The sequence below is a fragment of the Limulus polyphemus genome, unplaced genomic scaffold (genome assembly GCF_000517525.1).
Source record: "Limulus polyphemus unplaced genomic scaffold, Limulus_polyphemus-2.1.2 Scaffold860, whole genome shotgun sequence".
Classification (NCBI taxonomy): Eukaryota; Metazoa; Arthropoda; class Merostomata; order Xiphosura; family Limulidae; genus Limulus; species Limulus polyphemus.
This window is the reverse complement of record NW_013666470.1, coordinates 58,888-73,604: the sequence shown is the minus strand read 5'-3', so window position 1 is coordinate 73,604 and position 14,717 is coordinate 58,888. Positions and strand designations below refer to the sequence as shown.

Below are 14,717 nucleotides of genomic sequence, written 5' to 3'. Positions count from 1 at the left end.
TTTATTGTTTTGAAATTTTTACATGTTCTGCAGTAATTTCTGTATGCTGAATTCGAAAATGATATCCATTTTTCTCATCATGTACAGATTTTTCACAAAACGTCGTATGTACTTTTACATAAGTGAATCATTTTCATTGAAATCGGGTCACATTTTGTTGTGCTTAAAATGTTGACAACCACTGGCTATAGATTTCTCTAGACCAATTGCGATGTGAGTCTTATCGATCATTCTAGAACCCACGAGAAACACACTGCTAGTATATAAAAGGTTAACAGGCCACATGACATATCATTTATGGATAGTATTTGTTTGTGGGTGCACTTTGACATTATTTTTTTCTTTTCAGTATTATTTATTCATTGCTATGGCAACAAGAGGTTGCGTAAGTGACCAAAACATATTCTGTTATATTTGTGGTAAATTTGTTGTAAAAAAACAAAGGCAAAACATTACAGAATTTGTCAAAAATGTGTATTACGTGTATTTTGGAATAAAACTTGGGGACCAAGACAAATCATGGACTCCTCACAAAGTTTGCCATGCAGAGTAAGCCTGATACCAGGATCAAAAAACATTGAACCTGAAAGTTTGGTTAACACAAAGAAAGTCCTATTACCTCCACTTCACATCAAACTGGGCTTGATGAAGCAGTTTGTAAAGGCCTTAGACAAAGATGGCAACTGTTTCAAGTATCTACGTGGATACTTCCCAGCTCTTTCAGAAGCAAATTTTTGCAATTTTTATTTCCCTTCTTATGCTTGATTTCCTAATCTCAAAACTGTTTTCACTGAAAGTACACTAATATGATTAATTATAGGGATAGTCTATTCCATGTCATTACTTTTATTAAATTTCTTTCATTTCTGTACTTGGTTATGCTTTGATAGCATATTTTTATGTGCTAGATGTGTGCTGTATATATATATATATATATATTTAATCTAAAATTTGTTGATAATGCTCTTTTACTGTTTATCATGTTTCAGTATGTTTTATTGGATTATAAGATACATATATATTATGATTTCTTAGATGATACCTCACCTCTTCACACAGAATAGCATGAGGGATATAATTATTCTGTGTGAAGAGGTGAGTATCTGTCAGAAATTAATTTTAATAGTAGGATAATGTTAACTTTTCCTGTTGTTTTCCAGAAAATGAAGGCAGCCATTATTTATCATCTAGTATCAGCATGTTGTCCTTCAAGTGTCAGGAACTGAAGTGTAATCAGCAGTGCTTAGAAGGTTATAGATCAGTACCTGCAGGTTGTGCATGTTATCGTGGGTTCTATTTGGATGTTGATAGAAAATCCTGTGTTGGTAAGAATTAGTTTTTTTTCCTTTTATACAAATGCTTAGTATTTAATAAGCACTGAAAACTATTATTTTTAGCTCATTGTCAACAAAAAATATTTAAGAATTTTTGTTTTTTATAGAATCACAATTTACACAAAAATTGCACAGCTAGAAATTTTCATGTAAGTATTGGTGATCTGAAACACTTTTAACATTTTATCAAAGTAGTTTTTTATATGAGTGTAGAGTATCTCTATAGTCGCATATTTAAAACTTAGTGATGTATGCAAAAAACATAACTACAAATCTACATATTTTTATTCTTGTCTGTTTTTTATTTAAAGCTCAGATCATAAACAGTATACATTTTACTTATTTATGCCAGATGCATCTCATAAATTGTCAAATCATTTAATTTACTGTGTGAAAATGTTTGTGTGTGTACATATATATATATATATATATATATACACAAAGAATCTCAATGTCTGGTTACGTCTGGAGTTTTTGTGACAACTTCAGCTTAAGACAGTATGTGTACATTTTATATCTATATATGGTATACATACGCTTGTTTCATTGAATAAAGTTTGCTGTATTATAGGCTATGAATCTTAAAGAGCAACTACATTTCACCTTGCTATAGATGTTAATGAATGTGAAGTACTTCACCCCTGTCACCAGATTTGCTACAACTTTCCAGGCAGTTATCGATGCTCTTGTCAACAAGGATATCAACTACATGCTAATGGCCACAGTTGTCTTGGTAAGAATTATCATTGAAAATTTGACTTTTGAATATGTGGATATTCCCCTAAACAGAGAGATTTTGCTCATTTATTATTCTTTGATTTTATATTCACATTCAAATGTCTCCAGTACAACAGTACATTAGTGTAATTTTTAATGTAACCTTAAAATCAAGAGTCAATCATCCAGAAATTATTGGCTGTTTTGGTCATCACAGTATTTGGCAAAGGGTAGAAATCATTAGAATGTCTTTCAAACAAAAACTTTTGTGTTCATTGTTCACCTATTTCAGAGAAATTTTTATATTAAAATTAATTATCCTCTCTGTTTGTGTCAAAGTTTTGATGAAAGTCCATTGCCTTTAGCAAAGTAATTTATGCTATACAAGATGCTAAACTGATCATTATACACTGGGAGAATTTTTATACTTCATGTTAACCATAGCCTTAGTTGCAAGTGCAAGGTTGTAAGGTATGATGTTTGCATGAAATGCAAATTTTGTGAATGCAACCATGATTGGGTTCCTGTATAGTTAACTTGACCAGAATGAGAGGTCATTCAAAAATGTTAGAATCCAATCAAAAGAAAACAAGCAAATTGTAAAAATATGATGCTTTTTTGTTTCTCTTTGTAACAACTTTCATTGAATTGGATTATTCATTGATTGACAGGCATAGATATCATTGATCAGACCTGAACCATCAAAGTCATAAGAAGTACCTGAATAACATTTATTATTCTTTCTACTTAATGTGCAGAGTCTTCTAGATGTCATGAACATGTTGAAACCATTCTGACAGTGAAAATTAAGGTCAAAATGGAATTGGTCTGAGCAAAAGTAGCCTTAGTTTGGGAAGACTTTCCTCTACACTAAACCATTTTATAAGTTTATACATTTCATTGCTTTTTAGAAGAAAGGGATTGAACCCCAAACTTAAGCAAAATTTTGTATGAAAAGTTTATCTAATGGGTTTTCTCTTGCTAAAAGTTGCCACCAAAACATGGAAATTTCTGTATGATTGACTCATGATTTTAGGGTTAAATTTTTAAGAGTTGATTATGACTTGTATTTATAGATGTGTCTTTTTACCTGTTGTATAATTTCACAATAAATTTATATGTAATAAATAACATGAAACTGTTTATCTGGTTAAATATATGTTTATAAAAATCTGTTTATAAAGTTGTTGTATCAAAGGTTTATTTAAAGCATATTTCAGTCCAGTTTTTTGAGAAAAATTATTAATTATTATAAATTATACTTGGATGTATTTATATAATGTTTAGCTGGAGAAAATTTTTAGCTGCGTATTTATGGTAAAGAGCAGCATACTACATATTTAGATGGATACATTTTTACATATGTTTATTCTTAAGTGTTTGACATTTTAATCATAATTTAAATTAAAAGTATAAGGTATTTTATCAAATTAAGTGTTTATTTTAACAGAAAAACTATTGTGAACAAAAGAACTGAAAAGCTCTATCTGTTTTGTAGTTTACTGTCTAATGTTAAGAATACAGATACAAAGGTCAGAGCTGTTAAAAGTTTTAGATATGTTAGGCATTAAACATATATCCTGAAGTGTCCAAAACGACTGTGTGTTCTTGGGTGAATATGTGTTTTTATATATTAAGTATTTTTTGAATTTGTATATATGATGAATTAACATGTTTGGCCACATTTGTTTTTGCCTCAGTTTACTTTTTCCTTTGCTTGTATGAAAGATATTGATGAATGTGCAAGTGACTTCAGAAACCATTGTGATGATGATGATTGCATTAATACCATTGGTAGCTATTTTTGTTCATATTCAGAAGAACATAGTGATACAGATTGCTTTCATAAGGGTTCAGGTAAGATGTGTTTAGATTTATATATTTCATTAATTGTAAAATTATATATTTCATACATTTTTAGTCAGTGGCATTTTTTTCAATTTATTTGCTTTCTCAAAAAATTCATTTGAAAATCTAAGTTCTACCTAGGGTAGTGAGAAACTCATTTGTTGATGTTAATATAGAGCAAACAAAAAAACGTATGCTTTGTTAAAACATTATATTATGGTTACATCTTTAATGACACAGAAAGTAGAAATATTAAACAGTTTGTACTTTTTATGTAAAATATTTTGTAATATATAGTTTTATCTTTTAGGTTTTTCCCTTTCATAATATGGCCAATTTTGTTTTTACATGCCTGTGGAAATATTTTCACTTATTTCTCCATTAGCTGTGTACAGTAAAATTCTTGTAATTGAAATTAATTAACATTAATTATCTATTCCTTTTACTGAAGCTACAACTAATAAAATTTCAAAGAAATTCCATAAAAATATCTTGTATGTTCTTGGTACTTAGCTTTAAGACTGTGATAGAAACTACCAATGACCGTGTATAAGAAAATATTTACTCATAATGTACTATTGTTATAATATATATATTATCATTATAAAGAAGTTAAATCTAAAGTAAAAAATGTTTTTCATGCTCTTTGTCAGTTTTTTGAAAAATCTGGATTCTTTGATGTTTAACAAAGTATTTATTAATTCTAAGCACAGATACTTATGGCAAGGTTGCTGGTTTACAAAAGCCTAAGTTGAACTAGAGGATGTTCCATATTTTAATGTAACTTTTAGCTATTGCAGTTATATAAAACTAACAATAATGTTAAGGGAAAGCTAAAAACTAATGCAATGAGTTATCATAAGAATGATTTCCATGACATATATAACCAGTTTGGTACTTCCTTTAAGTCTAAGAACAGTAGTTAGGATGATTATTGTTGTATTTTATATTCGGGTGATAGTGTAAACATAATATTATATTTATTTTCCTTGTGTTTATACTGTACTTTTGTTAACCCTTTCCCATTGGATTCCTGTATTTCACATAACCTTGTAACCACTATGAAGTTATACATACTACAACTCTGAAAGTACTTAAAGTATCTTTGTGAAATTTGGCAAGGTCTTAGTAAACATTACTAGTCTTTTGGTGTTTTAATTAAGTATTTTTACTAAAACATTGTCCATGAATATACGAAGTCAGAGTGTTGACTGCTTTGAGTGCAAAGTAATTTTCATGTTAAGATTAATGATACTTTTCTTTATCTGAAAACTATGAAATGTCATATGGTAATCTCTAAAATCTCCTAAAGAAACTTTTTTTTTCAGTACAATTTTATATTTTATCTGTTATTTTCTTTACCCTAACTCTATACCTATTAGTCAATTTGACCGACATCATAACCATGATAAAAAAATCTGAAATAAGTCTAAATTACCTTTTTTTTTTATTTCTAGAATGACTGCAAATTGTAACATGAAACTACAATTGTTTGTCCTAAATAGCTTAAAGCTCGTAAGGGTATACATCTGTTTATACCTAATTTCATTGTCCTTTGAACCGTTTCTAACTAATAATCCCCACCACACAAGTTGTAAAGCACTTGGCGAACATGCAGCTCATGTTACTGTATCAAATTACATAATGCATGAGCTACTCATAAGCATATCTCATGAAGAATATTTGTTTTTCTTTTTGTTTTCATCACCTTACCTAAAATATGTAGGACTTACCTAGGTTTGTTGTTTGCTCTGAACTGTTGATGAAACTTAAGCCTACTTTTTTATACTAATGGTACTACTGTACTAAATAATTTTTTATTTAATCAAGTAATGTACCTACGAACACAGAATAATAACACATAAAAGGCAAACAATATCCTATAATTATCATAATTTTTCTAGCTTTCTAACTATGGGATAAGAGCCTTTAAAAATTCAGATACATTTGTCCCATTAAAAAATATTTGAATCTAAACGATGAAACAAACAATGCCCTGTACAACATAATTTAATACATCATTTGATAGATTCAAATTTAACTTTCTATCGGTTATAAATAATATAGTATAAAATGTCAGAGAGAATTATTGGATGGGTGTGGCAAGTGGGTATGATTTAAACAAATAAGATTGAAGGCTATAAAAATTATGCTTTGCTTTGTAATATCTATATTATAATGAGTAATTTACATGAAACTGTACATCTCAGAGGGGTGATAAATAAATTAGGGAAAAGGAAAGACCTAGAGAGCAAATGTCATGATTCTCATACAAGGGGAGATTGAGGATTTTTTTACACATTTCCTTATAAAATTAAGAACTTGAAACTTGTATAATATTAAAATTTGATTTATTAAACCCATTTTCATGTCAAGTTTATTCATCTTCATCAGAGTTGGGGAGTAACGAAGTAGCATTACTTTGTTACACTACTTAATTAACTTTTCTGGGATTTACTGTTACTTAAGTACTCTAAAAAATATTTTACTTTTTTTCTTTTACTTAATTAAAATCAAGAAGAAATTATCTACTTTTACTCCACTACATTTCTTTTATAAGACTGTCATTACATTTGAAAAAATTGGAGAAAATCACACTGGTTGCCATTGTGATAGTTTTTGTTTACATCAATCAGACCATGCCTACTCTTGCATTTTCTGTGCTGCTGAGCAGGAACAAAATGTAGCCATTTTACATCAACTGTTGACTGTGATAACTTCGTCCTACTGTAACCATCATGTCTGATACAAATAATCATTCATGGCCTTATTTGAAAGACTTATTTTCACTGAAAACAATAGTGGGAAATTCAGTGAAGTTGCAGCATGCGAGCATTTGTTTAGTTCTGCAGGGCTCTTGTTCACACGGAGACAAGCTAATCTATCTAGTAGGAACTTTAACAATCAGCTACTGCTGAAGCAAAATAATAAGTGAAAGTGTGAAGAGCTGTACTATAGACTGTAATGCTGATTGTTTAATAAAAATAAAATACAGTTTGTTGAGTTTATATGTGTTAGTGCCTTTTATTTGTGAATTTAAATTGAATGTAGGCTATTTTTAATAATGCTATCATTACTTATTTTTTGTCAATACTTTTCACTTTATTACTACTTAAGTACTGCAAAAATTTAGTACTTTTTACTTTTACTTAAGTAGCCATCAACAACAGGTACTTTTACTTTTTATTTGAGTGAATATTTTCTAAAGTAAATACTTTTACTCAAGTAAATATTTTCAGTACTTTACCCCTCTCTGATCTACATTGATAATAAAGTACTTTAATTAAATTTTGAGTGTAACTCTGTAAAAGGCTGTAACGAGCTCAATTTCATTTACCTTTTTCAAAAGGGTTAATAATTAACTTTCTATATTATGTGTATACATGTGTATAAATTTAATAGATCAGTGAGTTTTACTGCTTGTATTATAATTAAGATTTTGTAAAATTCAAATAATATTTAACATTTCCATACACTAAACTACTGTGATGTTTGTTGCAGCTGTTCATTAGGGCTTAGCATTAAGTTACAATGGTTGTTATAGCATATGGTTTAACCATTCAATTTTATAAATTTCATCTGTACATCTTTAGTAGGTCAAAACTGTTGTAAAGGCCATTGTTCAAAAGGAGCACAGTGTATAGATAATGAATGTGTTTGCCCTGCAGGACTAACAGGATATGCATGTGACCATGGTAGGTTTTTAGATTTTGTAATGCTTTCTTGCTTTATGTTTTCAATAGAGTTGGGAAATTAGTATAATTTCTAATTAATTGATCATAGGGTTCGTTAATTGTTTATATTCAGTTAATTAATTGTTCTCACATGAGAGTAATCTTTTGATTGTTATAAAGAGATTTTTGAACTGTCCATTGTTTAATATGATCTTCTTGTACAACAGTTTAGGATGAAGTTATATATATGTAACACAACATAGTATATGAAACCAGTATCAATCTGAAAATATGATTATGTAATGACTGTGTGTGAAATACTTTTGTCCAATGAATCTTTTTTCCTAGTGACTAATTATTTTGTTCTTGTTTGTATTTTATTGTTTCTAGATATAGATGAATGTTACACTCTTGGTTTCTCAGAAAAATGCCAATTCTTCTGTGAAAATACATTTGGAAGTTTTAAATGCTTTTGTCCAAATGGTTATACTTTAAATTTCGATTCTCGAACCTGTCAAAGTAAGTTTGTTTTCAAGTGCTTTTATTTGAATAACTATACTTTAAATGGTAGCATTCAATCCTGCTATAGTTAATATTTCAACTTCATGTTTTAAAATATGAATGACTGAGGATCTGAAATACAATTCTCTCATTCTAACCTGGATTTCCTACTGAAAAGATCACTAGATCTGTGGTATTTATGTACAATGATTTCCGAGAGAAATTATAAGTATCCGCAGTACACAGCAGATTATAGAATATATTAAGTTGAGAATAAATTAGACACAAACAGCAAAGGAAGAGATGCAAACACAAGTGAATGAATATAAATACAAAATCTTTATTCACAAACAACATTTGGATTTCATTTAAACTGGCTTGCTTCAAAATTTTTAGTGACTAACATTTGGCTTCTGGAACTGGAGGAAGTACGTCTACACAAGAATTGGATAAAAATGAGAATAATGATATGATGTACTGTTGAGTTATAACATGTAATATCCACCATTCTAGGTTACCTATTCCATACATCACTACCACTGTACATTCAAGAGAGATTAACCCCCATATTATACTTTTACAAGTCCTTGTAGCACCCTTTAAAATGAGCATAATCATACTTCAAGAGGGGCATGATAAAGAAACAGAGCAAAGTAAATAAGCCTTACTGAACAATCATTATGATTTTCTACCCAGTCTAAGGTAGAGGAATAATGAAAGTTTAGTACCTTTCACATCATTTTTATGAGAATATTGGTAATAAAACAAGAGTAGTTGTTATTCTTTTGCAGTGTAATATATGCACTAACCTTACCGAAACAAATGTGCCCCTACCATCAATGAATTCTCCAATTCAGCAGTCTTGGAAGCCAGTGTTGCTATCATGATGGTAACAGCCGTAGAACTAACAGCTCACACCTTCAGAGAATGTGTTTTTATATCTAAAACAAAATCTACTAATCCATTTGGCTGAAAGTATAAGAATGTGAAGTCCTTATAACTTATAAGTTTGAAGAGAAATCATTCAAATAATATCTGCCAAAGAATAGGACAGTTATATTGGCTTCTTTGAGATCATGTGATGAAGTCTTAGTACCTCTGTTGAATAGAACAAGTTTTACAATGCTTTTGATAAGGAAGATATTGATGAACATATACAGAAAATACATTCTTGAATAGGAAATAATGAGATGAACAAGATTATGGCTTTAGCAGGCATTAACAGCTTAATGTTGAGTCTGTGCTCAAACAACTTTGAAAACCACTGGAAAGGGTTAAATGCTGTAGACTTAAAGTTATTCAAGATGTCTGATCAAATAAAAGCTGTGCAAAATTGTCATACATAATTGTCTTTAGTTTCTGTACTAGCCATCAGAGATAAAATTGGAGAATTTTACATTCAGAGATTTTTATACTGGTTCATGAAAGTATATAAGAGATTATTCTTTTTCTTAAAAAATGTCTGGTACATTTGATATAGTATAATGTTGCCATTAAAATGCCAAACACAGAGAGAATTAACACTCTTTAACATGGTCAATGTCAAATATTTATATGATGCTGGTTGGAGTTTTAGAAAATTTGCAAAATACCTCAGCTGTTCTTGAAGTACTGTGAAGCACACATTGGACAGTTGCAAAGAAGTCAAGGCCTATAACATTACATAAAGCAGGGGATGCAGAAAAAACTCACTGGATGAGATGTTAAAATCAATTCCCTGAACAACTGAAGGAAAATTGTGAAAAACCTTTCTGATGATATTAATAAGTCACCCATATAAAGTATCAAGAATACAATCTCAAGAACACTACAGAAATGTAGTCTTTGTGGAAGAGTAGGAGCAAGAAAGTTCTTATTATACAAGAAAATAGCAAAGAAACTAGCTTTTGTGAAGTAACATGTATCCTTGTCTTATTTGGGAACTACTTTTAAGGAAGCTAGCAGTGAAGATATGCAACTTGTTTGTAGAACTTGATGGTTGGAGGAGAAATTGGAAGCTATCCTAGAGGATAGAGTAGAGGCAATAGATAAAGAGAAAAGTAAACTGTGGGAAATGGCAGCAAGATTTCAAGAATAACTTATGCTTTTACAAGCAAGAAATACATTAGCTAACAATGACTTTCAGAAGTTACAAACAATACTATTAGGGCTAAAAGTAGAGGATCTAATTGTAATGAGCATGTTCTGTTGAGCAACAGATTTCAACCTTTAAATTGTACAGATTAGGAACTATTGGAGAGAAGGATGTGAATGGTGAACTTAAGGATTTTATAGTTATTGGTGTTTCTTTGACAAGGCATGTGGATATGATAGTCTGTGGGGTATATAGAGGGAAAGTAATTAGATTATGCTATCCAGGGGCACAGCTGGAGAATATAACTGACAGAACAAGATATATAATAAAATTGGCTAGCAATAATGCAGTCTTTGTTGTGCAGTACAAACTAATGATGTAGGAAAAGGTAGTTCAGAGGAGCTAATTGATAAGTACAGGGGTTGATAAAGCCATTTAAAGAAAAGGGCCATAACTTAATTGTGTCAGGGATGCTATCGAGAATTAATTGTGATAAAATTATAAGTCACTAGGGTTGAATTATAGGCTTAGGTTAATATGTAGGATGAACGTATTGGCTAGTTGGACTTGTGTGATCAGTTCAATGGGAGAAAGGAGCTTTTTGGAATGGATGGTTTACATTTAAATAGAATAGGAGCTGGCTTGATTGCAAGGGCTATCAACTCAGCTGTAAGGGAAATTTTAAACTAGGACTAGTCAGAGGTGAGGGCCAAGATAAACTAAATGCACAAAAAATAAGATGTAGAGAAAAGTTTATCATAGGAACAAAGTATAGAAGTAGTTGTAAGGGTAGGCTTAATTGTTATAGACCATCAGATGATAATAATAAAATTAATGAGAAACTTTATAGTGAGATTAAGATTTCAGCTGTTAATGAAGTCATAATTATGGGTGATTTTAATTTCAGGCATATAGATTGGGATGTGTTAGTGTCAAACCATGAGGGAGAAAGTTTTTGAAACTGTTCAAGATGGTTTTCATTACCAATTGGGCAAGGAACCTACTAGGAACAGTGCTATTTTAGATCTGTTGTTAACTTCTAATGTGGAAATGGTTTAAAGGGTGAAAATTGAAGATAATCTGAGTGCAAGTGATCATTGTTGTATTGGGTTTGATGTTTTGCTGCATGTGGAGACCAGGTCAAACAGAAAATTAGGAAAACAGAAAGGATGTTTGAAAAAAAAGTTGGCTTAAAATGTAAAAGGTAGTAGTAAGGATTTTTAATAATACATTAAGGGTAAAGAAAATGTTAGGATGGGAGTAGGGCCTTTGAGGGATGATAAAGGAAGGCTCGTGTCTGATGATTATGAGATGGCTTGGTTATTAAATTCTACTTTTTCTTCAGTTTTTACTAATGAAGATTTAAACAATGTTCATCATCCTGAACAGTCGATAGATGGAAACAAGATCTTTTTTTTACATTACTTTACCTTGATAGTAATTTTGGTTTAAATCATTTGACTCTAAACGCAAGAAAAGTTCAGGATCAAAATACACTGGGGGTGGTCAGAAAAATTATTTCTCTCCTCCCAGCTCGTGTGTGAGAATTATCATGGAAAACCTAGTTTAAAAAAAAGGAGATCACAAGTAAGTTAAAACCAGAGAATAGGACTTAACAGGAGGAGAATTTCAGAAAGCAAAAACACAAAACTACAGATGGCAAAGTAAATAAGATGATCATATTAGCTCTGAGATTTTTAAAATAATTGGGAAGCTTAAAGAATGATAAGGTTTTGGGACCAGATAATATTCCCCCAAGGGTTTTGAAGGAAGTTAAGGATTGGATATGTGAGCCACTTGCTAATATTTTTTGTAAGTCCTTGAATAGTGGGCAGTTCCCAGAGGATTGGAAGTTGGCTAATGTTACTCCTCATTTCAGGGGGGAGGGGGTAAAAAAAGTTGCCCCAGTTTTTATAGGCATATTATTCTTATATCAGTTGTGAGAAAAGTCTAATAAAAGATGCTTTGTGAAGACAGTTAACAAAGTTTAGGATTTTATTGGACAGACAACATGGTCTCATTAAGGGAAAATCTTGCTATACAAATCTTTTGACATTCTTTGGAAAGGTTACTGCTTATGTAGATAACATAGCATAAACTAAAACTATTAAATAAAAAAATATAAAAAACCTCAAAGCCAGCCCTTATCATTCATATTGTTATCAAGCTTTCTCTTAATTTCACTTAAATTTACTGCCTTCACAACATTTGAAGGCAACCCATTCCAAAGGCCATCCAACCTGTTAGAAAAATAAAACTGTCTTAGCTGAAGATGTCTTCTACCCTGCCAAAATTTATATTTGTGTCTCTTATTTTTACCATTCTCACCATTAAGTATGAATAAAGATAATGCATCAACACTATCAATTTCCTTAACAATCTTAAACATCTCAATCATATCCCCTCTAACTCTTCTTTTTCCAAGAGAAAACAATTTCAGAGATCTTAACCTCACCTTGTATTGCAAACCCTCCATCCCAAGCACCATTCTAGTAGCTCATCTCTGAATCCTTTCCAACAATTCAATGTCCTTCCTAGTATAAGGAGCTCAAGACTGAACACAATACTCCAAATGTGGCCTAATCAGTACCTATACAATGATATTATAACCCCTTTTGACTTGCATTCAGTATTTCTGTACATAAAACTTAAATCCCCATTTCCCCTACCACTAGCAACAGTATACTACTCGGATTAATTTGCACTAATTATAAAGTAGTTTCTATAAAGAATCACTGAGTCTTTTGTGTGTAAAACTTATAAAATGACAGGTGTTGAGGTATTCTAATAAACTTGCACACTACTATAGTTGAATATGGTCTTTCATTACCATCAATGAAAACATTGGGTACACCATGTTTCTCCTTTGGTGTGATGTAGCTTGAACAGCAACCTTCATTTCTTTCAGTGAAAACCACAAACATAAGAATATTACCATTCAAAAATAAACAAACATGTTTTTTATTGTCATCAGCACAGATCACATGTATCCATTTTAATGGTGCAAGCTAATTTTGATGATATTTACCAAACAAACTTTCTGTTACCTGAAAATTGTGCTGTATAAGGTGATATGCAGAGAAAATACATGAACAAATAAATATACAATGTTAAATATATGTTTGTGTGTGTATATATATATATATATTTAATGTATAAACCTATGATATATGAAGTAAACGATGTTTACAACCATGACTGGTTAAAGCTACCTGTAGTCATGTTGTCTACTACTGTACTCCATCTAAGAATTTGAAAAATGACAAAACTTACAGACAGAAGCTTGTAGAATTGGGCCTCTTTCACTGTAAGTCATGCACCCTGGATCACAATTCATGCTATTAACTACAATATATAATGTTATTAATGAAAGTTAAAAAATTTTATTACAACAAAGGTAGTATGTTATAGTAACTTAAGAAACATTCTTTTTTATTAATTATAATAATACACAAATATATTTTTTTCTTCAGAAATTCAATGCCTACCTGATTGTCTGAATGGAGGAACTTGTTTAAATGGAAGTTGCATTTGCCCTCCAGGATATACAGGGAACTCGTGTGATTTAGGTCAGTGAGAAAATAAAATTTTGGATTTTATTGCTCATTAGTATGAGATTTTTGGCATTTGCCTGTAGACTACTATGAACTTGAATAAACTTTTTTGTTAGAGGATAAGAAAGAGAATTGTAGAACATATTTTCATAAGAGTTTCTTTTTTAAAATCCCATAAACATGTTTGTCATTGTGTTATTAATAAGATAACACACAAATTCTTTGGTGGAGGGAGAGCATCGTCTGGTGGCTATCTTTTCAAGTTTTAAATTGAAGGGTTCAGAGTTTGAAAAATTATATCAATGAACATACTGATTCAGTTATTTTTTCAAAAGAACCAGACAAAGCCCCCTGTGGCAATGGGTGCTACTGGTTGGCTGCTTTCTCTCTGGTCTATAGTTCAAAATTGGCAACAGCTGTATTCAAACTCTGTAACCCATGTGCACATAAGCTGGTCATCATGTTGAAATTATTAGTTACTTAAACTTATTTATAAATTCTAAGAAAGTTTTTGGACAATGATCATTCGTTGTACATATAAATTTAAAAAAATGTATAAAATAAATTAATGTTGATTAAATATTTCAGTTTGTCTAAAGGTGTTGATAACACTAAGATTTTCTAACAAAGTAACTTTTATAGTGTTGGAAAAAAAGGGAATAGGTAAGGCAACTTCAGTATTTTACACTGCATTAACAATTCTAAGCATTATATTATCTGTACTTGATGTAGGCTTGCATGAAGTTCAAGGGCTGTGCAGCTAAAGCCCTATTTCACAACCATACATATTCATAAAACTATTTGAATCAGATGAAGAAAATGTTTTCTGATAGTATATCTTATTTGTATACAATAATTAAAAATTAATCTAATTTTATAAAAATTTAATTAAAGAATCAAGTGCAATGTTTTATGTTAACTATCTAGAGAAATTAATAAAACTGAAAATAGAATAATAAGATATAGTTTCTCTCCATGTATCTAGTAATAAATAACTACTAGTATAAGGTACTAG

The 14,717-nt window shown here is 30.5% G+C and overlaps 1 protein-coding gene across 1 annotated transcript in view; it reads left to right on the top strand.

Annotated features, from left to right (window-relative positions):
• LOC106460909 overlaps positions 1–14,717 on the top strand; it is a 75,105-nt gene that overhangs the window by 24,698 nt on the left and 35,690 nt on the right. The window contains exons 5-10 of the mRNA XM_022387715.1: positions 1,161–1,325; positions 1,948–2,067; positions 3,780–3,908; positions 7,493–7,594; positions 7,964–8,092; positions 13,622–13,717. Of these exons, the coding sequence (XP_022243423.1) occupies positions 1,161–1,325; positions 1,948–2,067; positions 3,780–3,908; positions 7,493–7,594; positions 7,964–8,092; positions 13,622–13,717 (741 nt within the window). The remainder of the gene's footprint in view (positions 1–1,160; positions 1,326–1,947; positions 2,068–3,779; positions 3,909–7,492; positions 7,595–7,963; positions 8,093–13,621; positions 13,718–14,717) is intronic.